Source organism: Lynx rufus, unplaced genomic scaffold, assembly GCF_022079265.1.
Source record: "Lynx rufus isolate CCGP_SWC_20201006 ecotype Redwood Valley unplaced genomic scaffold, mLynRuf1.p SCAF_11, whole genome shotgun sequence".
Taxonomy (NCBI): domain Eukaryota; kingdom Metazoa; phylum Chordata; class Mammalia; order Carnivora; family Felidae; genus Lynx; species Lynx rufus.
In genome coordinates this window covers 13719092-13743516 of record NW_025814825.1, presented here as the reverse complement: position 1 = coordinate 13743516, position 24425 = coordinate 13719092, and the positions used below count along the sequence as shown (strand labels likewise).

At 55.0% G+C, this 24425-nt stretch overlaps 1 protein-coding gene across 1 annotated transcript in view; it reads right to left on the bottom strand.

The window, feature by feature from the left end:
• The window catches only part of LOC124506880 (cadherin-23-like), a 286170-nt gene that overhangs the window by 65806 nt on the left and 195939 nt on the right, over nt 1–24425 (bottom strand). The window contains exons 11-13 of the mRNA XM_047072896.1: nt 16385–16390; nt 14557–14706; nt 13934–14092 (exon numbers count right to left, since the gene is read on the bottom strand). Coding sequence (XP_046928852.1) covers nt 13934–14092; nt 14557–14706; nt 16385–16390 — 315 coding nt within the window. The remainder of the gene's footprint in view (nt 1–13933; nt 14093–14556; nt 14707–16384; nt 16391–24425) is intronic.

The following is a 24425-nucleotide window of genomic DNA, read 5'->3' as shown; positions in this document are numbered from 1 at the left end:
CCAACGACCCAAAGCGATCTTGACAAAAAAAGAACAAAGCTGGAGGCATCACGTGCCCTGATTTCAAACTGTATTATAAAGCTATGGTAATCCAAACGGTATGACATCAGCATAAAAGCAGCAGTAGCCACAGAGATCAATGGAACAGAATAGAGAGCCCGAAATAAACCCACGCATATACGGTCAACTAATATTCGACAAGGGAGCCAAGAATAATACTCAATGGAGAAAAGCCCACTCTTCAATAAATCGTATTAGAAAAATTGGACAGCCACATGCAAAAGAATGAAACTAAACCAGTATCTCACACCGTACACAAAAATTAACTCAGAATCAATGAAAGACTTGACTGTAAGACCTGAACCCATAAAACTCCTAGAAGAGAACATAGGTAGTAGGTTCTCTACTACTAGAGACTAGGTAGTAGGTTCTTTGACATCAGGTTTGACGATTTTTCGGATCTGACTCCAAAAGCTAAGGCAACAAAAGCTAAAATAAATGGGACATCAAATTAAAAAGCTTCTGCAGAGTGGGGTACCTGGGTGGTGCCGACTTAGGCTCAGGTCATGATTTTATGGCTCGTGGGTTCGAGCCCCACATGCAGCTCTGTGCTGACAGCTCGGAGCCTAGAGCCTACTTTGGATCCTGTGTCTCCCTCTCTGCCCCTCCCCTGCTTGTGCTCTGTCTCTGTCTCTGTCTCAAAAATAAACATGAAAAAAATTAAACTTTGGGAAAAAGAAAAGCTTCTGCAAAGAAAGCCATCAACAAAATGAAAAGGCAACCTACTGAATGGGAGAAAATATCTGCAAATCACAAATCTGATCAGAGGTAAGTATCCAAAATATATAAAGAACTCCTACCATTCAACAGCAGAAAAAGATCTGATTCAAAAAAATGCACAGAGGATCTGCATAAGCATTTTCCCAAAGAAGACAGCCAACGTGAAAAGGTGTTCAATATCACTGATCATTCAGTGCAAATCAAAACCACAAAGAGATATAGCCTCACACCTGTCAGAATGGCTAGAAAAGAAAGACAAGAAATAACAAGTGTTGGAGAGAATGTGGAGAAAAGGAAACCCTGTGCACTGTTGGTGAAAATGTAAATGGGTACAGCCACTATGGAAAACAGTATGGAGGTTCCCTCCCCCAAAATTAAAAATAGAAATACCATGGAGGCACCCGGGTGGCTCAGTCAGTGAAGCATCTGACTTCTGCTCAGGTCATGATCTCATAGCTTGTGAGTTTGAGCCCTGTGTCAGGCTCTGTGCTGACAGTTCAGAGCCTGGAGCCTGCTTCGGATTCCGTGACTCCCTCTCTCTCTGCCCCTCCCTTGTTTGCTCTCTCTCTCTCTCTCAAAAATAAATACACAATTTAAAAAAATTAAAAAAAATAGAAATACCATATGATCCAGCAATCTTGTGTCTGTGTATTTATCTCAAAAATAAATGGAAACGCTAACTAGAAAAGGTATCTGCACCGCCATGTTCACTGAAGCATTATTTACAATAGCCAACAGAGAGAAGCAGCCCAAATGTCCATCAATGGATGAACGAATAAAGAAAATGTGGTGTATATTTACAATGGAATATTATTTGGCCATAAAAAAGGAAAGAAACCTTGCCATTTGTGACAACATGGATGGACCTTGAAGGCATTATACAAAATGAAATAAGTCAGAGAAAGACAAATTCTGTATAATCTCACTTACGGGTGGAACCTTAAAAAGCAAAAAACCCAGCTCACAGATAGAACAGATTGGTGTGGCTGCCAGAGGTGGGGGTGGGAAGAACGAAAAATGGGTGAAGGGGGTCAAAACATACAAACTTGCAGTTATAAAATAAACTGTTCATGAGGATGTAATGTGCAGCATGGTGGTTATAGTTAATAACACTGCATGGTATATTTGAAAGTTGCTAAGAGAGTTGACCTTAAAAGTTCTCATAAAAAACCCAGAATCTAGTAGAATAAAATGCTGGAGCAATCCCTATCAAAATAACACCATCATTCTTCACAGAGCTAGAACAAACAATCCTAAAATTTGTATGGAACCAGAAAAGACCCCGACTAGCCAAAGCAATCTTGAAAAAGAAAACCAAAGCTGAAGGCATCACAATCCCAGACTTCAAGCTATACTACAAAGCAGTAATCATCAAGACAGTATGGTACTGGCACAAAGACAGACACTCAGGTCAATGGAACGGAATAGAGAATCCAGAAACGTATGGCCAACTAATCTTTGACAAAGCAGGAAAGAATATCCAATGGAATAAAGACAGTCTCTTCAGCAAATGCTGCTGGGAAAACTGGACAGTGACATGCGGAAGAATGAACCTGGACCACTTTCTTACACCATACACAAAAATAAACTCAAAATGGATGAAAGACCCAAACGTAAGACAGGAAGCCATCAAAATCCTCAAGGAGAAAGCAGGCAAAAACCTCTTTGACTTTGGCCGCAGCAACTTCTCACTCAACATGTCTCCGGAGGCAGGGGATACAAAAGCAAAAATGAACTATTGGGACCTCATCAAAATAAAAAATTTCTGCAGAGCAAAGGAAACAATCTGCAAAACTAAAAGGCAAGTGGCGGAAGGGAGGAGATATTTGCGAATGACATATTGCATAGAGGGCTAGTACCCAAAATCGATAAAGAACTTATCAAACTCAACACCCAAAAAACAAAGAATCCAGTGAATTTTGCCATGGGCAAAAGACATGAATAGACACTTCTCCAAAGAAGACATCCAGATGGCCAACCGACACATGAAAAGATGCTCACCGTTACTCATCATCAGGCAAACACAAATCAAAACTATAATGAGATACCACCTCACACTTGTCAGAATGGCTAACATGAACAACTCAGGCAACAACAGATGTTGGCGAGGATGCAGAGAAAGAGGATCTCTTTTGCACTGCGGGTGGGAATGCAAAACTGGTGCAGCCACTCTGGAAAACAGTATGGAGGTTCCTCAAAAAACTAAAAATAGAACTACCCTACGGCCCAGCAATTGCACTACTAGGCATTTATCCATGGGATGCAGGTGTGCTGTTTCGAAGGGGCACATGCACCCCAGCATTTATAGCAGTGCTATCAACAATAGCCAAAGTACGGAAAGAGCCCAAATGTCCATCGACGGATGAATGAAAAGAAGATGTGGTATATACATACAATGGAGTATTACTCGGCAATCAAAAAGAATGAAACCTTGCCATTTGCAACTACATGGATGGAACTAGAGGGGATTATGCTAAGTGAAATTAGTCAGTCAGAAAAAGACAAATATCATATGACTTCACTCATCTGAGGACTTTAAGAGACAAAACAGATGAACGTAAGGGAAGGGAAACAAAAATCATATAAAAACAGGGAGGGGGACAAAACATAAAAGACTCTTAAATATAGAGAACAAACTGAGGGTTGCTGGAGGGGTTGTGGGAGGGGGATGGGCTAAATGGGCAAGGGGCATTAAGGAATCTACTCCTGAAATCATTGTTGCACTAGATGCTAACTAACTTGAATGTAAATTAAAAAATAAATTTAAAAAAAGAATAAAAAATAATAATAAAATGCTAGAGTGTATTATTCCATGTGGTAAGGAAGTATTGTTTGTGTTCTAGATATGGATGTGTGTGTTAACTCTGGGCCATGGAGTTAAATGTAGTTTTTATTATGGATTATAGTAAAGTTTGGAAAACACTAAACCAATGGGGGTATAGGGACTTTGAACCCCTCCTAGAAAGAAGCTGGCAGGAACCACAGCTGTCATTGTCTCCCACAGGGACTGTACAGCAAGACAAAGTCACCCCAAATGCATAGGCCCAGCTCAACTTCTTCCTAAACCTGTGTGGGCCCCCTTTCTCCCACTTGCCCCCTGGACAGATTGTCAGGCCGAGGCGCTGGGGGCTGCTCGGAGCCCATCCTGCCCCTGTGGTCCCATCCCAGGGCCCATAACCTTCCCAGCACGGGGCACAGGTGCCTTTTGTGCAGGCATTTGGCTGACTGCATTTATGAACTCATTCTGCCTTGGCCACTCTCACCGCTTCCTATTGTCCCCTCGCCCAGGGGGCCCATTTGCTCTGCTCTGGTGTCCTGTGAGCAACAGCCTGAGCAGGAACAATCAGCAGCTAACCTACTGAAGGGGGACTCTGACGGGCAGAGTGCAGGGGACCACAGGCTCTCGGCGCAGGTGGGGGAACTCTCCGGGGCAGGAAGTCATACATCGTTAGCGCTGAGGGGGCCTCAGAGAGTGAGGCACAACCCCTTAATTTTACAGATAAGGACACCAAGGCCCCAGAAACCAGGGACCTGCTCAAGGTCGCCCGGTAACTGAGCAGCTCCTGTATCCGAGGCCCGTGCTCCGCCCATCTCCCTGGACTCTCCAGTTGGCCGATTCCAACAAGAGGCTGGAGCCCAGTGTGGGGTGGCACTTGATGGTGACCAGCAAGCAGAAGAGGGGTCCAGGGGGTTTTGGAGTCAGACAGACCCAGGTTGGAATCCTGGCTCTTGGACACGCACTAAGCTGGCTGGCCCTGGACAGGTTACTGACCTCCCCAGACATCCGCGGCTTGCTTCTGTACCACGGATCCAGAAGAGACGACTAACATATCGCAAAGGGTTTATGATTTGCTAAGCTCACAAGGCCTGTTCTTTCCATTTTTTGGTAAAGGGGCAAAGGTCAGTGACAGAGCTGCTCTGGTCAAGGACAGGAGATTCTGGAGGCACCGGGGAGGGAGGGTTCCAGAGCTTGATAGGCAACGGGGCTTTCCGTCAATTTGCCAAAAATCAAGTAGCTACGGGAGATGACTGAAAATGGTCAGACCTTAAACAAGGTCCAGGGCAATCACCTCAGGGGCAGAGGTGGGGGCGGGCAGCTCTCGGTCCTAAACAGGCCCTGCCAAAGCTCCTTCCAGAAGCCCTGGGTGGTGGTGGGCAGACGGCAGCCAGCTGTGTTCTCTGTCTCTCCTTAGTGCCTGTCCTACCTCTCATCCCATCCCATTTCGGTTTTACGGATTGATATTTAGATTAAAGAGATACACACAGCCCAGGAGCACTGAGGCCTGACAGACAGAGGAACTCGACCCGTCAATCACCGGCAGCCAGCTCTGTTTCCTCCAGCACCTGTTCCCTCCGACTGGAGATGAACCCAGGAGTAGATTAGAGGGGTCCGGAAGTACAGCCTGGACACGCCCTGAATGGGGGAGGGTGTGTCTACAAAGGCCTTCTAGTCAAGCCTGGGAGCTGGGCTGGGCTGACTGTGTGTATGCGTGTGTGTATATGTGTGTGTGTCTTTCACTTCCCTCTCCCCCTCCCCAGGCTGCACATATTCAATTTTCTTTTAAACGGTGGGGAAATTGGAAGAGGTTTTGTTCTGTTTAAGCACAGCTGGAGTCTTGTCTCAAGGGACTGGAGAACAATGAGATCAATTAAGATGCCTGCAGTGAAGGGTGTCAGGAGGGGGTGGGGTGGGAGAGCACCAGGTAGGGGGGCCAGGAGGCCCTTCTCAGGAAGGGGAAGGTGGAAGAGGTGGCCCAGGCTTGTCCCAGAAGTCTAGCTTGGGCTCTTCCCTGCTTTGACCTGCCTGTCTCTATTGGGTTTTGCTGAAGTATCTAGACGAGACCCGCTCATCAGCTCACGTAATCTCCCAGACTTACTAATAATTCGTGTTGGCAATTTCTGTTGCCAGCTTTGTGCAAGGATACAATCAGGTTGAACCAATGCTATCAGAAGCACGGAGAGGCCACTGTTCTAGAACAGCACAGAGGGTCCTGGACACTTGGCATGCAGCAGGTGCTGATACCACTATCAAAGCGTTGGCTACGTGGGGACTCTGGACTCCAACCTTTCCATAGATGGTTCCACAACACTACTGAGATGGAAATTATCCTCCCATGTTATAGAGGAGGAAACTGAAGCCCAGGGAAAGGAAGTTACAAGCCCAAGGCCAACCTGCCGGTAAGAAGCTGAGGCAGGACCCCTAGCCAGTGTCTGCCCACTTTTGTGTTTGCAGAGGTGCAGGGCTCACCCGGAAGTCAGGTGGAGACAGAGAGGGATGCGCCGTGCTGGGCCTGTGGAGAACGGCAAAGCCATTGCCCAGAACTGGGCGTGAGCACGGCCACCTGTGAGCAGAACTGTCATCTCTCACCTGGTCTCCCAGCTTCCACTCTGGTGCTCTCATGCCCTCCCTCTTCCCCACCCCACCTCAGCCTATTCCCCATATAGTGACCATCAGAGCTCTCTGGCTGGCACTTCTGATGGGCTCCCTGTCCTAGGAAGCCAGTCACCTTCTGGCCACCTCTCCTCCACCTACACCCCCAGGCTCTTGTCTCAAGTCTTCACCTGCAGCTCCCTCAGCGTGGGGCAGCTCTTTCCCGGGTTCCCCCCTCGTTTCCTTCAGGCCTCTATCCACTGCCCCCCTCTGTGCGAGGTCGGTCTTCCCTGACCCCTGGAGAGAACACAGTAACACCGCCACCCCTGTTGCTCCCCACCCGCACCGCTGTAATTTCCCCCATGACGCCTATCCCCATCTGACACGCTCTGGGCTTGCTTGTTCACCGTCTGTCTCCTGCCCCTGGAATGTGCAGGGATGTCTGTCTTCTTCACTGCCGTCATTCTAGGTCCTCGATAAACAGCCACTGAATGGAGTATTATCTGGGGGCCTCTCTGTCTCAGAGAGTATGGAGTCCTGCTCTGGGAGGGGACAGTGGCTAAGGCTTCTGCAGCAGAGACACAGGGGCACGGTGGCACCCAGTGCCACCCAGCAGCAGCCAAGAGAGCCGGGTCAGCTCCTGCTCACCTGTTCGAAGAGCCAGGCTGAGGGGCTGCGTGCATTTCAGCCTTGACCTTGCAATCACAGGTCTTGACTAGGACTGGGAGGCCCAGGCGATCCTGGAATCTGGTGGCCCTTGCACCTCCCAGCCCCTTGCCTCTGTTCCTGGGCTGGGGGTCTGCATCCCCAGACTAAGCTCGCCCTAGTGACGTTTCTAAGTGCAGTGGGGAGGAAAGGACATTAGCCACGAAAGCCCTGAGCCGTGAGAACTGCCAGGGAAAACAAGGTGCCGGGTACCCAGGGGAGCTGGGGAGAAGGGAGACTGCCAGTGATCAGGGCAAGGGCTTCCTGTGGGGAAGCTAGCAATTGGGCCGGCTCTTAGGTTAAGCAGAGTTTTGATGGTCTCAGACAGGAGAGAGGAAGAGTTAGATAGGGGGAGAAGTGTGAGAGCGTGTGGGTGATGTAAAGGGAAGTGGGACAATCTGGTCAGCAGGAGAGGAGGGTGAGGGGTGTGGCAGGGCAGAGGGCTGGAACCAGCTCAGGGCCGGGGTGTGGAGGCCTCGAATGCCAACCCAGGCCTAGGGCACTGGAACTTTACTGGCCAGGGGGTACCTGGGGGCAGCAGGGATTACTCTCTTTTCCTTCCCCCTCCCTCCCTTCTATTCTTGGAGAGCTCTGACTAGGCTCAACACAGGGTTTGAAGGGTTTCCCCTTCGGCTGGTTTTTGCAGGGCATCCAGGAGGAGGAGAGGGCACTTGCTTTCTCACGACACCATGCTCTCATAGGACATCTCAGTAAAGGGGTACTGAGTTGGAGTGAGCACTAAAGTGGCTCCGAGATCTCCGTGTTTGAGCAAATGCTTTGAGATTCCTTCCATTGAGAATTGAGCAGGGCGGGGTGGGGGGGGGGTCTACATCCCCTCCCCTTGAATGTGAGCTCACTTTGGTGACTCTCTAATAACCAGTAGAATTCAGCACAAATGTGTGAATTCGAGGCTGGGTCAGAAATGGCCACACAGCCTCCACCTGGTTCTCTTGGGACACTTTCCCCAGAGGCCTCCTCCAAAGGGCTCCTGCTCGGCACCCGTGTGTGAGATGTGCGCACCTTGGGGGGAGGCCATGTGTGGGTGCCCACGACAGTCAGGTAGACCCAGACCCTCAGTGGGCCCAGCCTAGATACCAGACACGGGAGGGACAAGCCTCCAGCTGCCGGGCATGCCACACCCGGAGGAGCAGAGAAGGACGCCCCCGCTGAGCCCCTTCCATGTTCCTGACCTACCCAGTCCATCCGTGAGGGTAAGAAAACAGCTCCTGTTTTATGCAGCCAAGTTTGGGTGGCTTCTTACATGATAGGAACATGTGCTGAGGGTCCCTGTCCAGAGCACGGCACAGAGCAAGCATTAACCGAGCGTGCGCGGAGTGTGGGAACGCACGGAAACAGCAGAGGAGGGCGTGCCTTTGGGCAGGGCATTATAAAGCTCCTACAGCCAGGACAAGCTACGTAATTTGCAGGGCCCCGTGCAAAGTGAACACGGGGGGCCCCTGGTTCAAAAATTAAGAATTTCAAGACACTGACAGGCCAAGTGTGGGGCCTTTGGAGTCCAGGCCCCTGAGCACATGCCCAGGCCTGACACCCAGGAAGCCAGCCCTCCTGTCACATCTGCTGTCTGCCTGCCTTCCTCTGAGTACGCGCTGCTGGCCGGGCTTGGTGCCGAGGGCCCTCCCCAACTGTCCCGTTCCGATCTAACAACAGCCCTCCCGGACAGGACCTCTCAGCACACCTCCCCAGGTCGGAGGGGACGACACAGGCTCAGCTGACCGTCAAGGGCCCATCTTGGCAGAACGGGGATTGCACGCAGGCTGAAGGGGTACAGGCCAGCCAGATCAGGGTCCTTTAAGGCCACTGATAAGAAAATCCACTCTGGATGACTGTAAGCCCTTGACTGCTTACATCCACGTCAGCACCCTGGGGTCTCCCAGCAACCCAGCCCTGTGTGCTGGGCAGGTGGTACTTTCCCAAGCCAGTGGCAAGGGAACCAAACCTGGAAACGGAGTGGCCAGCCCGCGGCAGAACAGGATTCTTGACCCTGCCCAAGACATTATCAGTCTCCCAAGGACAGGCTGGGAAGATGGGCAGGGAGGAGGGAGAGGAGCCATGGCTATCGGCCCCTATAAGGCCACCTTGGAGCTGAGGGGTAGCACTCCACCCCTGGGCTGAGTGAACTGTGAGCTGGTCCTGGGACCCCACACCAGCCCAGTCAGGGCTCTTATGTGTCTCTCCTTCCTGCTTTGATTTCTACGCCTAGAGAAGAATCCCATCTTGTCAGACTGTCCATCTTCTGCCCATTCCTGCTCTGCCCGGTCTCCCTGGAACAGGGACAGAGGCCCTGGATGACAATAAGATCTGCCCTAGGAGTAACCTCTTTCCTGGCTGCTGTCCCTTCTCAGCATTCCTCTTCCACTGCCCAGGGACATGGAGCTAATAAATCTGGGGACACGAGCGCCCTATTGTGGGAGGCTGGGCTGGCTCATCGCACATCCCAGGTACCACCTCTGTCAGCTGTCTCCCAAATGCCTGCCATGGGCCACCAGGAAGGAAGAGGTAAGAGAATGAGGATGCTTTGATACAGGACTTCTCCATTGTCAGAACAGCAGCCCAATGGTTACATTTGGGGTGGGTGACAAAAAGAGAAAGAGCTGAGCTCTGTCCATGTCCAAAGAATACAAGTCCACCTCCCTACAGAGCACATCCCCCCTCACTAGATTTCAGCCACAGGACCTTTGCACACACCATTCCCTCTTTGTCCAATGTGCTTTCCTCCCCTCACTCACCTATTAATGCCTACTCAGTTGCCACTTCCTTAGGGAAGCTTTCTCTGACGTCAGTCAAGGTCAGGTGTCTTGTGATAGGTTTCATAGTTCCCCTATCTCTCCCTCGTAGCAAATAATAATTAAAGATTCATTTCTTAATATGAACATCAGGCTTTCCCAGGAGACTGTAAACTTCATGAGGGCAAGATTCACATCATTACTGTCCTCAGGGCCACGTGCCTGGCACATAGTAGGTATTCGTAAAACATATGTTGAATGAACGAAGGGTTGGATTGCTTTCCTACTGTCCAGGAAACCCTGCTAGGTGCCAGGTACCAATTGGTCAGGCTGCAGGGCTGCCCCGAGCCCAGCAGAATCCCAGGAAGACACCCCACAGCCTTCCCACCTGACTCTTGCTGTCACGTCAGGAGGTGGGGTTGGAAGGTGAGAATCAGAGTGGCTTGGGGATACGAGAGGGGAACAAGCAGCGCCATCTAGAGGATGGGGAGCCACCAACATGATACAGGAACATTTACACATGTTGATGAACACAAACGTGTGTTATATACACATGCCCCTGGGCACACGTAGCTGCATACGCATGTGCGTGTACGGATACAAGACCATGCCTGTGTGGACAACTCCCCCCGCCGCAAGCATACCTCATGTGCACCCCCTGAACATGCGTGGGTACATGTGCCCCTGCACCCTTCCCCTGCATGGTCGTCCTTTGGAGGACCGGTCCTGGCTGGCATGGACATCTGTCCTGCATCCTCCCTCCTGCCAGGAAGCCTCTTCCAATCCGGGCTGCCTTGGGGTTCCCATCTCCCTGGGCAAAGTGCTCTGGTCTCCCCGACTTGGTCTTCCCGTCAGTAAGAGTAGCTCACGCAGCTCTGACCCTTGAGCAGCTCGGGACCTACACAGCCCAAAATTCACCTGATGGTGCCAGAGGTTCTGGAAGGGCTCAAGGGTCACCCAGAGACAGAATGCCTGGAGCAACCCTGTGGCCTGCCCACCTGGGTCCTGCAGAGGGCACTTCCTGGCTCCTCTCCTCACCCTCAGCTCTGAACATTACTGAAAGGACAGGCTCAGTGGTCCAACTCAGAACCTTCTGGATGGGCAGCCCACTGGTTAAGGGCCTATGGCTTGGGGCCAGACAGTCTTTTTGTGGACTGCAGCTCAATCACTTACTAGCCTGGGGGGCCCAGGCAAGTTATAATCACTTAACCTAAGCGTCCGTTTCCTCACCTGTAAAATGAGAGTGGCAGCGCATTCTTGGGTTAGAGACAGCGCATGTAAAGTGCCCGTTTCCAGCTAGGACTCAACAGTGACGGCCACCGAAATGATTATTGCAGTAGCAACACTAACAGGGGTAGCCGCCCTCAGAGGTCAGCTCCGCCACCCCCCTTCCTCTGGGCAGGACGGCCCCAGGCTCTAGGTCTGGAAGGGACCAAGGACACATCTTAGTCTATCTTGTTCATTTCACAGATAAGGTACAAGAAGAGAAGCAGCCCTAGGCATCCAAGGAGTCAGCGCTCACGGCCAAGCCTTTGCACTCTGGGTGCCCACGCTTTCCCCTCCGCCAGTGGAAACTCATTGTGCTATAACTGGGGGCTAGAAGGGTCTCAAAATCTAGGCTGGGGGAGGTCCAGGGAGCGGAGAGGTACAAGGGTCCAGCCCTTCCAGCCTGGCCAGAGACGAGGCTGGAGGGGACAGACCCTCTCCTTCCAGCTGCCCCTCCCCACTGTCAACCTGCTGCCTCCCCCGCCCCCCACCCCAGGGCAGGTGATAAGCCACGGAAGCAGGGGCCAGTGCTGTGTGGGAGGCCCCTCACAGCAGGCTCTGCCCCAGCCCTCCTCAGTGCAAATTAAAACATTTCCCTTTTCTTGCGTAATTTTTTTCTGACACAACTGCCCATGAAACATTTTAATAACATCCCAGAAAAGGTCATGGAGAAGGAATTTCACAGTCCCTGAGCAGGCAGCTATAACTTCAGCTCCTTCTGCAGCAAAGGAGGGGGAAAGATCAGACTGACCCCAGAAAACGGCAGCGTGGGGGAGGCCGGGTCAGGCCTGGGCAGGGGGGTGGGTGAGGCCATGAAACCTGCCACCTGCTAGGAGCTGTGGAAGCTCCCTGGGAGATGATGGTGGGTCGGTTGGGTTGGGGCCGCGCAGGGGATTCTTTCACACCTAACATTCACACCTCTTGACGGCGGTCTTGGGTGGCCTCATGCCCATTCTGCAGATGAGGAAATGAAGGCTCTCAGAGGTGACGTGGCTAGACTAACGCACAGCAAAGGCAAGGAAAGCAGGGCCCACCCAGTTTCGTGTGCTCTCCGGAGCTCCTGCAGGCACACGGCCCTGGGACCAGAGCTTATCATTGGGTGAAAGAGCCCCTTCCTATCTGCACGACTCCACAACCCTGGGGCCAGGGGTGTTGAGAAGGAGGTGGGCAAGGCTTAGACTCAGGCACTGGAGGCTGCCCAGACGAGCCAGGCCTAGGAAGAGACACTCAGAGGAGGCTGAACGCACCCGTGGAGCGTCTGGAAAGCAACTGGAGAAGGGGTTTGTGGGAGCCGGGCCGGGGTCTACGCAGACCCAGGAACTGCTCTGGTGCTTGAGAAAACCCAGTGTGAGGACCTACTCTCTAGTGGCAGCCCCAGAGGAGACCGGGCCTAACACACTGTCCTTGACCCCAGCCACTGGCCACCAGCCAAGAGGTGTGCCTCCTGCCCCTTCACACCCCACCCCTGCTCCCTAGGTTCGGCAACCCTTCTCCAGGGCTGTGGGAACTTGTGAGTGCAAAGTGAGACCTCCATCCCCAGGGACACCCCCCAAGCCTGACGCCTGAAATCTTTGCCATGTGGTCCCGGGCCTGTTGGGGTGGGGTCCCTAAAGCACAGGCTGCTTGGGTGTCCTTCACCCCGATATGTGAAGATGGCTGGGGGTGGGGAGCTGACGACCTCAGCCTCCGGCACTTGCTCTCTGGCTGCCAAGAGGATCCGTGGGACCTCAGGCACCAGGTGACTGATTGCAAGGAGCATCTTGGTGAAAGCCAGCGGGGCCACGGGCTGGGGAAGCAGGCGGGGAGGAAAACGGCCATGGCACACTTATTGTTTCTGTCTGATGGCCCGCCAAGCTAAACATCTGTTTGGAATATTAATAACTGTCAGATGGGAAGGGCCTGGGGGCTCAATACAGTTTCATACCATCTGTCGGTAAACACACTTCGGAGTCGGGGGCCCGGGATCAGCAGGCAAGGTGTTGGCTCGGAGTAAGGATGGAACAAGAAATGGAAACGGGGCCCCCGAGGCCCTCAGAGTGGGCAGGGAAGGGCAGCAGTGAGCTGAACTGCATCACATTTATGGAGCACCTACTATGCGTGGGAGCTGAGCTTGCATACCATAAAACTGCCACTTGGATCTGCTCGGCAACCAACCCTCTCTGTTTCTGGTAACAGGAGCCCCTCTGGTGTAGCCCCTGTCCCATTTCCAGCCCATAGAATTTGCGTGCAGCTGCCCCAACCTCTGGCCCCACCGGGAGGAGTGTGACCCATCTCTGGTATTTCAGGATCATGATGATTGGGTCCAGGATGGCCCAGCAAGGAGAATCGGCTCTGGGACTTTTGCTGGAACTACTAAAAAAGAAGACGGTTTTTCCACGATGGGTGATAAACTGGTAAGAAGCAAGTCTGGGGGTGCTGGTGTTCCCCTGCCCACGTAAAAAAAAAAAAAAAAAAAAAAAAGCAGCACCTTGGTGCTAAAGGCAGATTCTTGCTGGGTGCCTGGATACAGCCACGCCTGAAATCACTTACACTTTGAATTACACGAGCTGGTCTTTTTTTACTTGAACCACTTAAGGGTTTGTGTCCCTTGCCATCAAGAATACCGACTGATACAAACGGACCCTGGGAGAGGCCTCTTGTCAAAGTCCCAGCCAAGGGCCGCTGGGGATGGCCAGATACCCTTGAGAAGCCCATTCTTGCCAGACACCTGTGTTCAAAGAGCGAGGGGGGCCCTCCTCGGAGCCGGCTGGCCCCTATCTCTATTAGAGGGCACTTCCAGGGCTCCTGGCCTACTCAGGCTCAGTGCCTCTCAGGGCCAAGGCAGAAAACCAGTGTCCTTGGCCCGATCCCATCCTCCCCCGGGTTGGCGCTCTTTCCACAGTGCTCCCTGACCACGGGAGCCCCATTATAAAGAGTCCAGATGCTTTAATATGCAAACGCCACAGCCTCTGGGGGCTTGGGGGGGCACCCCCTCCCTGACTGCCCAGGTTTCTTGGGCAGATCCCTCTGGCTGCCTCCCCATGGGCATCACCAGAGCTCAATGGCCTCGTAGAAGAGCAAGACTCACCAGGACTGTCAGCACAGAGGTCCCCAGGGTGACGTTCTCGTACAAGCTGACGTTGTACAGTGGCTGGCTGAAGATGGGCCGATTGTCATTCTCGTTGATGAGGGCGATCTTCACCTTGGCATAGCCCACGTGGTCAGGCACACTCTCATTGGCAAAGAGCTGGGTGTGCAGAGCAGGGGCCTGGGTAAGCTCTCACATGCTCCTGGAGCCTTCTCCCCGCAAAGTCCCCCTGGGGCCTTTACAGGTCCTGACAGGGAGTTCCTGTCTGCGTCACTGCCCATCCCAGGTGTGTGTTGCTGTGAGTCCCCCCCATCAGTGTCCGGAGGGCCAGGGTGGTCACTGATTCTGCTGGTGGCTGGGCTGGCAGGGGCTGGGGCAGTGAGGCTCACTATTGGCTTCTGAGGCTGTGATCATGCCTTATAAATTCTGCTCAATTTCCAGACATTTCCTTGTGCTCCTTGAAAATGGGGGGCTCAGCCCAGCCCCTGTCAGGGGCTCCGTGGGCTTCTCAGAGTCAGATACATAGGGCAAGAATGGGGAGAGGTGGAAGGGGAGTTTAAAGGGGATGGTATCACCCCTGCTTCCCCCGATAGCTTCTACCCAGCAAAGTTGGGGGGTCTTACATCAAAGTCGTAGCGGTCCACAGTCTCATAGTCCAGGGGGACGGCCACCCGGATGCGAATGTCCGCTTTCCCTTGGACAGAGGTGGGGGAGATGATGAAGTGCTGGGAGTTGTTCCCCACCAGGTACACCTCGAACATGCTGTTCAGGCCCTGGGGCAAAGTGAAGAAAAACCAGTCAGAGAGGGCTCAGGAGGCCAAGGTCAGGAGCCGAGTGGCTTTGTTGGAGGTGGACGAGGTGCCCGTGGTGGGGCTTGCCTGCCCCCCCACCCAAAAGCGGTCTGGCCTCCTCTGGGTGACCCTGGCCTAGCTCTCTGACCCTGCCTCCCGTCCCTGTCTGGGCCTTCTGGAAGTCTCGACCAGGTCTTTTTGCCTTCGTTATCCCTTCAGATGCCTAAAATGTCCCCTCCAGGTGGTTTGGTTCATTTCATTTCCCACCTCCTGTCCCCTTCCTCAGTCCCAGTGACCCCAACTGGGAATGATCTGCAGTTGGAGGACCCAGCAGGGAGACAGAGGAAAGAGGGTCAGAAGGGAATGGAGGGGAGAGAAGCAAGTTAAGTGTCCCCAGTGGGCTTGGGCAGGAGAGGGACAGCAGGACACAACTTCTTCCCCTTCCTCCCCCTGGAACGTGTCAACCAGGGAGAACGCTGGCTTCCCTACACAGGGGATGGGATCACCCAAGCAGCTGAATGGCAAAGCGAACCCCCGTGTACCCCACACTGGCCAGCCGGTAGGGGTCTGGAAGACACTGGATCCCAGGTAGCTCAGAGCTCCCATGTCCTTCACAAGCTCTGCTTGTGGCCCGGCAGCTGAAGGCTCGTTCTGACACCTCGTGTGAGGTCTTCAGGCTACCCAAGACCCCAGATCAAAAGAGCCAGTGGTGGAGGTCGCAGAGGTGACTGACTCCCCAGGGTCTGACCTGCTCAGAAATGGGACTCAACATCCATGGGGAGAAATTACCCCCAAATAAGCCTCCTTCAACCTAGGCAGATGCTCATGCTTTGCAGCCAACCGGTGGAGAGCGTCTCCCGATCCTTATTTCAGGTGCTCAGTGGCTTTCAAACCTGGGCTGTCAGCCCCAGGAGGAAATGTCCCCACTGCTCATCCTGTGTTACCCACCCCTGGCCTGGTGCCCCGCCCCACCCCTCGGTGTACGTGTTTGTAACCAGAGGGATCTCTGGAAGGGATCTCTTCCAGAACCTGTTCCTGCCGTGAGGTGGGGCAGCCGGGCCACCAGGAAGTCTTTCCAGATGGGGATGGTCCTGGCTGGAAAGAACGCCCTCAGTGAAGCCTGACAGTTTGCAAAATTCTTACGGTCCTGGACCTGTCCCACAGGCGGTCAAAACACATTTGTGGAGCGAAAGCATGTTAACATGTCCCCATCAGTCTCTATCTTCTTTTTCTATTTGCAATTATAAGTTGGCAAAACAACACTGCTAATCTTGGGGTACAGACAAGCAGCAGGGCGTCCAGAACCACCCAACCCCCCCACCCCTGCGCGCAAAGTGACTCCAGCAGACTGTATAGGCAACGCTCCTTTGGCCCCGTCAGGTTGTGGGGTCCTCAGTTCTCCCTGGCGTGGAATCCATCCGTCAGAAGGAGGGGATCAATTAAATGCCCGAAGGGGCACTAATAGCCAAAAGCGGCAGAGTGTGACAGCTCTGAGCAGGTGACACCAACACCTCTCCCTCCACCATAGGACCCGGGGGCCCAAGAAGGTGGGGGCGGGCTGAGCTCTGCCTGGGCAGGTAGAGCAACTCCCCCTTTGAAGCCCCGTCCCCATGATGCCCACCATCCTCCCCCAGCCCCTGCCCTTCCCAGGCTCACTTACCAAGTTCTGTCAGTGGGAGTCGGTCAGTCAAAAGGTATGGAGACAGAGAAGGAGCCGGAAAGGTACGGAGAGGAGGAAGGAACCAGAGAGAAAAGATGGTGAGATCCGAGGTCAGGGTGAGGGAGAGGGGCCGAGTGGACCCCAGGAACACACGCTGCTCTAGAGGAATAGCCCCCTTTGTATCTGACGGGCCATAGCCTCTGGGAGTGCAGGGGGGTGGGGAGGTCTGTGCAGCCCCCTACCCAGAAGAGAGGGAGAGGGAAGCCGAGGAAGAGGTCCTAGGGCGCCAATAGTGAGGGGAGACTAGGGCTCCTCAGATCACCTGGTCCTCACCCAAAGGGAAGTGGGTGGGGGCAGCACGGGTGGGGTGGGGGTGGGGGGAGATGGGTCATGTCACTCTGTCCTACTCCCAGGAGCCTGGCCCAAACCCCTACAGAAAACGACCCCAAGCATTGTCAGGTTTTAATTTTCCTAACACGGAAAATATTAAGACGTGATAAATACGGATATGGAGAATTTTCACATAGTTCAAAGGTGTAGGGGCACCTGGGTGGCTTAGTCGGTTAAGTGTCTGACTCTTGATTTTGGCCCGGGTCACGATCTCGCGATTTGTGAGTTCGAGCCCCACCTTGGGCTCTGACCTGCCTGGGATGCCCCCTCTCCCCGCCTCAAAATAAATAAGCTTTTGGAAAAAAAAAAAAAAAAGCGTAAAGGGCACACGTCGGTCTCCCTGTCCCCACCGGCCCAGCCACTGGAGAGGCTTCTCCAGAGGCAACCATCATATCCTGTCCATGGCTCTGTCACGCGAACACGAGGAGCACTACCGTATCTAGCCCCTCCCCCCACCCCGATGCAAATAGCACTCGACTCGCATTGTTCTGGGTTAGGTTTTGTCACTGAAAACTATGCCTTGGAGATCATTCCGTAACTGTATAAATAGGCACCGATATTACTAACACAGACACATTCAGAGTAACTACAGAATAGCCCTCTGTGGTCACTGTGGAATGCTGGGAGCCCTTGGCTGGGAGTGCCTCAGGCAGTGTAATCCCCCATCAGAGCAGGGACACAGTAGGTGCTCAAGAAGCCATTGGTTTCCAGCAGTTTTTCCTCACCCACTACTCTGTGCATCCTCTATCCCACGGGCCCTAGGGTGGAGCTGAAGGACCACTGGAACTTAGAACCCCCTCCAGAGGAAATGGGAGTTCAGAGAGGTTGAGTGAGCCGCCCAAGGTTGCACAGGTTGTTGGATGCAGAGTGAGGACAAAAGCCCAGGCCCAGCTCCCAGGCCGAGGGAAGCGGGGTCAGGACGCCTCCCACCAGAAGCTCCGGCTCAGTCTGAGTTCCCAGAGCGAACAGAGATGGTAACGCTGAGCACCCCGGGCTAAAGTCTGAGCAGGTCTGAGAATGAGGCGGGGCAGGAAGGCCTCCCGGAAAAGGGGAGTTTTGAACTGGCTTCAGGAACCCAGGGAAAATGAGCTCGAAGAGGAGGGATTCCAGACGGAGCCAGCTCTGTCCTTAGCCCTGTATCAGCATCACCTGGAGGCTTTGTTAAGCCACAAGCCTGCGGCCCACCCGCCGGGAATACCTGATTTGGTAGTTTGGGGCCTGTGACGTGCGTTCCACTTCTAACAAGTTTCAGGTGCTGCCTGCCAGGCCGCTGCTGGTCTGAGACCACCCTTTGAGAGCCGCTGGCCTAAGCAAAGGCAGAGGAGCAGGAACGAAGGACTAGCGATGAGGCAGACGAGGCGAGCTGCTTTGCAAAGGGTGCTTGTAGGGAAGCTGGCAAGACTGTTGGGAGAGCAGGAGGTTGGGGGACAGTCCCGCCGCAGGCACCGTCTGGAGGGCTCCGGCACTGCGTTCGTGCGCAACGGGAGCCACTCTCAGCTCTGAAGCAGATGAACGGTGGTTAAAACGAGGAAGGTGAACTTGGCAGTGGGCGCAGGTCACACTGGGGCCGCCCTCCTCACTTGGTTGCACATCCGAACTGCCAGGAGAGCTCTAAAACTCAGGCACACAGATGCCCACGGCCACCGTGTCAGAATCTTCGGGGTGGGGCCTAGGAAGCTGCATTTTTTTCCCACGCTTCCTGGGGAGCCGCGCTGCACAGCCAAGGTTGGAGGAGACAACAGCAGGGGCAGGCCGGGGCTTGGTGGCGCTCATAGAGATCCACGGGGGGGCGAACAGGGGAGAGGCGGAGAGGCAGTGCTCCATCCGACCAGCCATCAAGGTCAGCTGGGGATCTTTAAAATAGCCCCATGCCTAGGCCACACCCCGGACCAAGCAAATCAGACGTGGGTGGGCTGGGGGAGACCAGACCTCAGGACCTTGTAACGCTCTCCACCTTATCCATTCGAGTGTGCATCCAAGAGTGGGAAATACCGGGGCACAGCGGTGGTTCTGCGAGTGTGGCACAGGGACCGGTGGCTGAGCGTTACCTAAAACCTTGTCAGAAATGCACGTTTCGGGCCTCACCCAGATCCACCCATCGAAAACTCCAGGGGCGGGGCCCAGCACTGTGGAGCCAGCCCACCGGGTGTTCTGATGGGAGTTTGAGAACCGAGGGGTGGAGCGAGGCAAGGCGGGAGCGATTCGGAGAACGGGGAAGAAAAGGGATCATCGCGCTGTGCTGAATGGGCAGCTGGAGAGAGAAAACCGAGCACATCCCTCACGGGGTGCGTGGGTGGGGGCTGGAGCGGCCACCGCGGTGCAAGAGCGGAGGACCAGCCTGCGGCACTGAGGAGGTGCCTGGTGAGGCGGGTGCTGAGCTCAGGGTGGATTGGGCCTGCATCCCTGGCGGGGCAGGAGCACCGGCCCCTCAGGCCAGGTTTCTGGGTCTCAACTAAAATCTCCTAGATTTGCCACCAGGGGCTGGAAGTTCACTCAGGCCTGCGGCCGCGGTGGTCAGGACCCCATATATGGCTGTCCCGAGAGCCCAGGGCAACCTCCTCGCTAAGTGCCATCAGATGCTCAGCCTGCCCCATTCGGAATCTGCCCAGAAGGCCACGTCCTGTTGGGACTCTTGGCTTATGACCGTCAGCCCCTCGGGGTGGGACACGCGTGTGATATTCACCCAGTTCACGAAAGCGGTGCACAACCCTTGTTAACGGCAGCCCTCCGGACAGACAGCTTCTGTTTGTCAAGCCCCAACTGTGTGCTTCTTGGGACCTAACCGGGCTCTTCCCGGACATCAGCGTCCGTCCACCCCTTTCATGGAGAAGGAAAGCGAGGTCGGGGCGGGCAACTTATTCAGGCCTCCGAGCTGCCAGGGAAGGATTTGAAGTTGGGTCTGTTCTGTCTTCGGCAGCCTGAGCTCTCAACCACCCGGCTCTGGAGAGCCCCCTCCCACTGCGGAAGTTGTTCCCCATGCAAGCAAAGAACTGGCCCCGGGAGGACTTCGGCGGTCCTCCGGTTGGGGGGGTGAGGCCCCGGGGGAAGTTCTCCTCTGCCAAGGTCAGGGGGCCCAGGCTGGTGGAGGGGTGCCAGCCTGCCCCCTCACTCGCTGCCAGGCCCCACGGAGGGCTGTTCACTGGGGCTGGGAGGGAGAGAGCAGGGCGGGGGAGCGGCAGGAGGCCCTCTTGGAGCTGTCGAGGGGCAATTTTGTTGGGAAGGGAGATAAAGAGGCACATCAAAAGGAGTCCCAGTGCGTGTGGAGAGGAGGCCGGTGGATTAAATTCTCTTCCAGCTGGGAGAGGCGATGAGAAGGCTGATAGCCAGCAGCCGCGGGTCCCAGAGCCGGAGCTGAGCTGCACGCTGCCCTCCCGCACCGGGCTGGGGTGCCAGCGGCTGCCTGCGGGGCTGCGACAGCTCCGCTTTATTTGTTTGGTGGAAGGGGGAAGGACACAGGAGATCACTCCTCGCTTCCTGCCGTCCCCCCCCCTTCCCGTGCAGCCAGCCCTGCTTTGCTTCCGGTGATGAAGGCTTGCCACCCCCCCACCCCCCCGCCCCGCAGAGGGCAGCCGTCCTGGTCGGGCCCTCCTTATCAGCCGCTGCCAGAAGGGGCTGCCCCCCCACCTCAGCTCCCCTTACATCTTGCCCCCCAACCTCCCGCCGCCGGAAGTGGGGGGTGGCCTTGCAAGCCTTGCCTCCTAGTACCACCCCCCCCCCCCCAGTCTCTTTGCAGCTCCCACAGCCAGGGGACTCACATTCAGTCCCAATGGTCACCGGACTCCATGGAGTGGACCAGCGGCATTTTCCCAACTAGTCATTGAGAGCTTAGTGTGCGACGGGCCCTCTTAGGGCCGCAGCTCACAGAACGCTCACAACTTTGGGAGGGCCCAGGGGGGTGTTTACACTCACAACAGCTGCATGCACAGGGCCCTGCCCTCCTCCAGGACTCAGACTCAGGTAGACCCCTGCCCTGGGCTTGCATGGGGGCGGCCTGGCTTCTCTCAGAGTCTGCGCCTGACTCCTGAACACGGCTTGCCTGGGTCATCACCTGCAGGTTCTAGACACTGGCATGTCCCTCGCAGACGACCTGGTCCCCAAAGAGAGGCAGGCCTGGCTCGGCCCCCAGACTCCTTTCCTGCACGTAAGGCCTGCAGGTGCCTCCTTCACAGCTCTTGCTTGGTTCTCTGCCCACCCTCCTCGGGCACCTCCCTGCCAGTTCGCCCCTTGGAGAGGTTCATCTCTCTCTGCCATAGGTCAGGGGAGTAGCTGTGTGGTGACCAATGATAGGATGCAATAGAGAAAGGTTCAGATTGGGGACTAGACTGTCGCTTTCTAGCTGTGTGACCTTGGGCAACTCACTCTCACTCCTGGAGCCGCTTCATCTGTGAAGCCGGGAGAAGAAGGCACACCCACAGGATTAAGGAGCGGCGTTGTCTCTTTGCCCTGTCTTGTTTTGGTGGGTGACGTGAGTTCTGGTTTCCTGCCTACGACAGGAGGCTCTCCTAGAAGTAGCTTTCTGTGCTTTTTTCCCCCCTTTGTACCCCAAATGCTACAGGTACTCACCTTACCCTGTGCACTACCCTCTACCCAGGTAGGGACCTTAATTCCTCTCTGCAAAAGAGCAAGGTCCAGGGTCACGCAGATGTATGATGGGCCAGGGGAGGCCAGCAAGGGCCAAGGTCTTTGTGTTGGGGGCGGGCAGTGTTGTGAAGTAAGACAGAGAAGAGCCAGGGAGCTCTGTGGGCTGGTGAGACACCCTCAGCCTGAGCTGCGAATGGGGCTGGGGCCCGGAGTGCCCAGATGTGCCCCGAGAGTTAGCGCCACCCTCGCAGAAGCCGTGTCCAGGACTCAGACCTGCCAGGCAAGAGCCCCGTGACCAGAAACTCCAGGGTGTGGAGCCCGAAGCTTTAGTGGAGGCTAAAAGCACAGCCTCGGGGGGCTGGATCTACTCCAGACAGAGGCGCCGCCCTTTCCAGCTGTGTGACTTGGCACAAAAGCCCTCCCCCTTCTGAGCCTCAATTTCCCAATCCACAAAATGGAAAGCATGAGGGCCACCTGATAGCACTCTTGTTGGGTGAGCTGCAAGATCCTGGTAAAGTGCCCGGGGCTGAGCGAGCGCTTAGTAAGTAAGGGTTGTTGTTTTCGTTCTGGGAGAGAGTGGGGGAGGGGAGGAGGTGGCCCTGGGGAAGGGCTGATTTCCAGACATTGGCCAGGAATGAGAGGGGCAGGCGGAGAAGGGCAAAGGCTTGGATGTGTGCAGGGGTGAGTGAGCCCCCTCCCGCCTGGGCAGGGGCCGTAGGTCTCCCTTCTCCCCTGTGCTCTGTTGGTCTAATCCATGCTATCGAGCGGCAGGAAATCAAAGTCCACCCAAGATGGATTCTTTATCACTCCTTTGTCCAGCCTTTCACTTAATTAACCCCAATCAGACATGCCAATGTGAACCCTGGCAGGGCGGGCCTCTCAGCACCCCTTCCCATCACCGCTCCTGACAGTCCCCTACACCTAGTGGGTGTACCACACTCCTCTGGCCCTGCCCGCTGCCCCAGGGCAGGCTGCCCATGTGAAGCTGGAGTCCAGGGGGCAATGGGAAGGAGCCCTGCGGTGGTCACTGCCTCCATCCCCTAAGTCTGCCTCGACCCCCAGGGACCTTCCACGTTTCAGAGTCCGGGAGGACTGACGCGGCACCTGCTTGTAAAGGACCACCCTCTGTCTCTTCACGGTCCCCCCACTCCACGCCCTGTCCGGGAGCAGGGCCCCAGCTAAGACCACGGCACACGCTCAGCCTTGCCTCTCTCCTGCATTCCAGGCTTGTCCAGCTCAGAGCCTCAGTTTCTCCGCCCTGGGAGCGGGCTGCCTCTCAGGCCCACGTCAGGCGAAGGACACTGCCCTAATGTCAGGTGCTCAGCCTACCCAGACCCTCCTTCCCCGGCTCCTCTGTGGATCGGGCCCTTGAGCAGTGTGGACAGGAACCGTTTTCCCTGGATTGGCCATGGCTCACTGTGTGACTGGGGCAAGCCCTTTGTTGTCCCTGGGCCTCAGTTTCCAGATCTGCAAGCCGGGATGATTCTCCTAAGGCCGTTAATTCCTGTTGTGCTTCCTCAGATTGCTTTCCGCTCCCCCTGCCTCCGCTCCCCCTGCCGCTTAAGGCCTCTCTCCACTTCCTCCTCTGCTGTTGCCTTCTCTGCCCCTCCTTCCTCTTCCTTCCCCTTTTTTTCTCATTTGCTCTCCTCCCTTCCCTTCTAGCCCTCTTCTCCTTGCTCTTCACCCCCCCCCACCTTTCTCTTTTCCATTTCTCCTTTTTTCCCTCCTCCTCCTTCACCCATCCTGTTTCCCCCTCCCTCCTCCCCTCCTCCTCTCCCCAGGTTATCTGCTGAATTCCACACACGCCTGCACAGACGGGATCAATCCAAGGCTGCCTTGCCTTCAGCTTATCTCTGCTCCAAATGATTGATTTTCCCTCTTTAAGAGTAATTTGCTGGTGAATTCCATGTATTGCAAAAACCCCTGTGAAATCTAATTCAATCCGATCGGCAGCTGGCACTTTGGGGAAAGAATACTAGAGAGCTGTCAATTTCATCGCGTGGACGTGCGTATTATTTTGCTCACAGACGAGGGCACGAGGCCTCCCCTCCCTCCCTCAGGAGGGATCTTGTCGCTGGCCCCGCAGCGACACTTCTGGGAAGTGAATTATAATGTGCATTGGGTACTTGCATTAAGGTAAATGAGGGACAGGTGCTTTCAAATTGTTTCCCGGATTTGCAACCCACCGCCCTAGTGCACTGTGGGAATCTCACACCTCCAAAGCCCAGCTATACCTGACCACCTGTCTCTCTCCGGCATTCCAGGCTTGTCTGGCTCCGAACCTCAGTTTCTCAACCTTGGGGGTGGGCCACCTCTCCGGCCTGCCCCTAGGCAATCAGCTGTCCTGGCTTGCCTGGGACTGTGAGGGCTCCCAGGACGCAGGACTCAAAGTGCTAAAACCCAGGCACTCGCAAGCCCGAGTGGGCACAGGAGGGCCGGTGCCCAACTCCACGAGGCATGTCTGAGAGCACGGCAGGATAAGCTGTCCCCACTGTCAGGTGGGGAGGTCATGCAGTTGGTATGGAAAACAAGGCTCTGAGCATCTGACACTCCAGCCCCTGTGTCCTCCAGGTGCTCCCCGAAGGCTGAACCACTTCAGAGGCCCCAGTGTCCATGCAGCTCACACACAGGAGCTGGTCCTCTGCCAGGGAGGATGGCTGCACAGCTGACCAAGGGCTCTTGCCCAGCCCTGGTGACCTTTGCTCTGGGAGGGTCCCATCTTGGAGGTGCCCCCTATGTCCAACAGATACAGCAGAGCTAAATGTCCCTACCCCCAGAGTTGGAACCGGCCACTCTGGCTTCATTTCTATGCTCCAGGTAAATAGACATTTCTGGTGGAATCCAAATCTTTGGGCTGTACTAGACGTGTAGGTGTCAGGGCAATCAGCCCAGGGAGTCCTGAGAGAAATGAAGTGGTCCTGGGGGGGGACTGGCCAGGAGGGCTAGGCTCACCTGAATAGTGCTTGTGGGCATGGCCAAAGGGCAAGCCTTATGTGGAAGGCCCAGGGGATCACAGGGACCTTTCCAGGCCACTTGGAAATTCATGTGCACAGAACAGGGGGCCACGTAG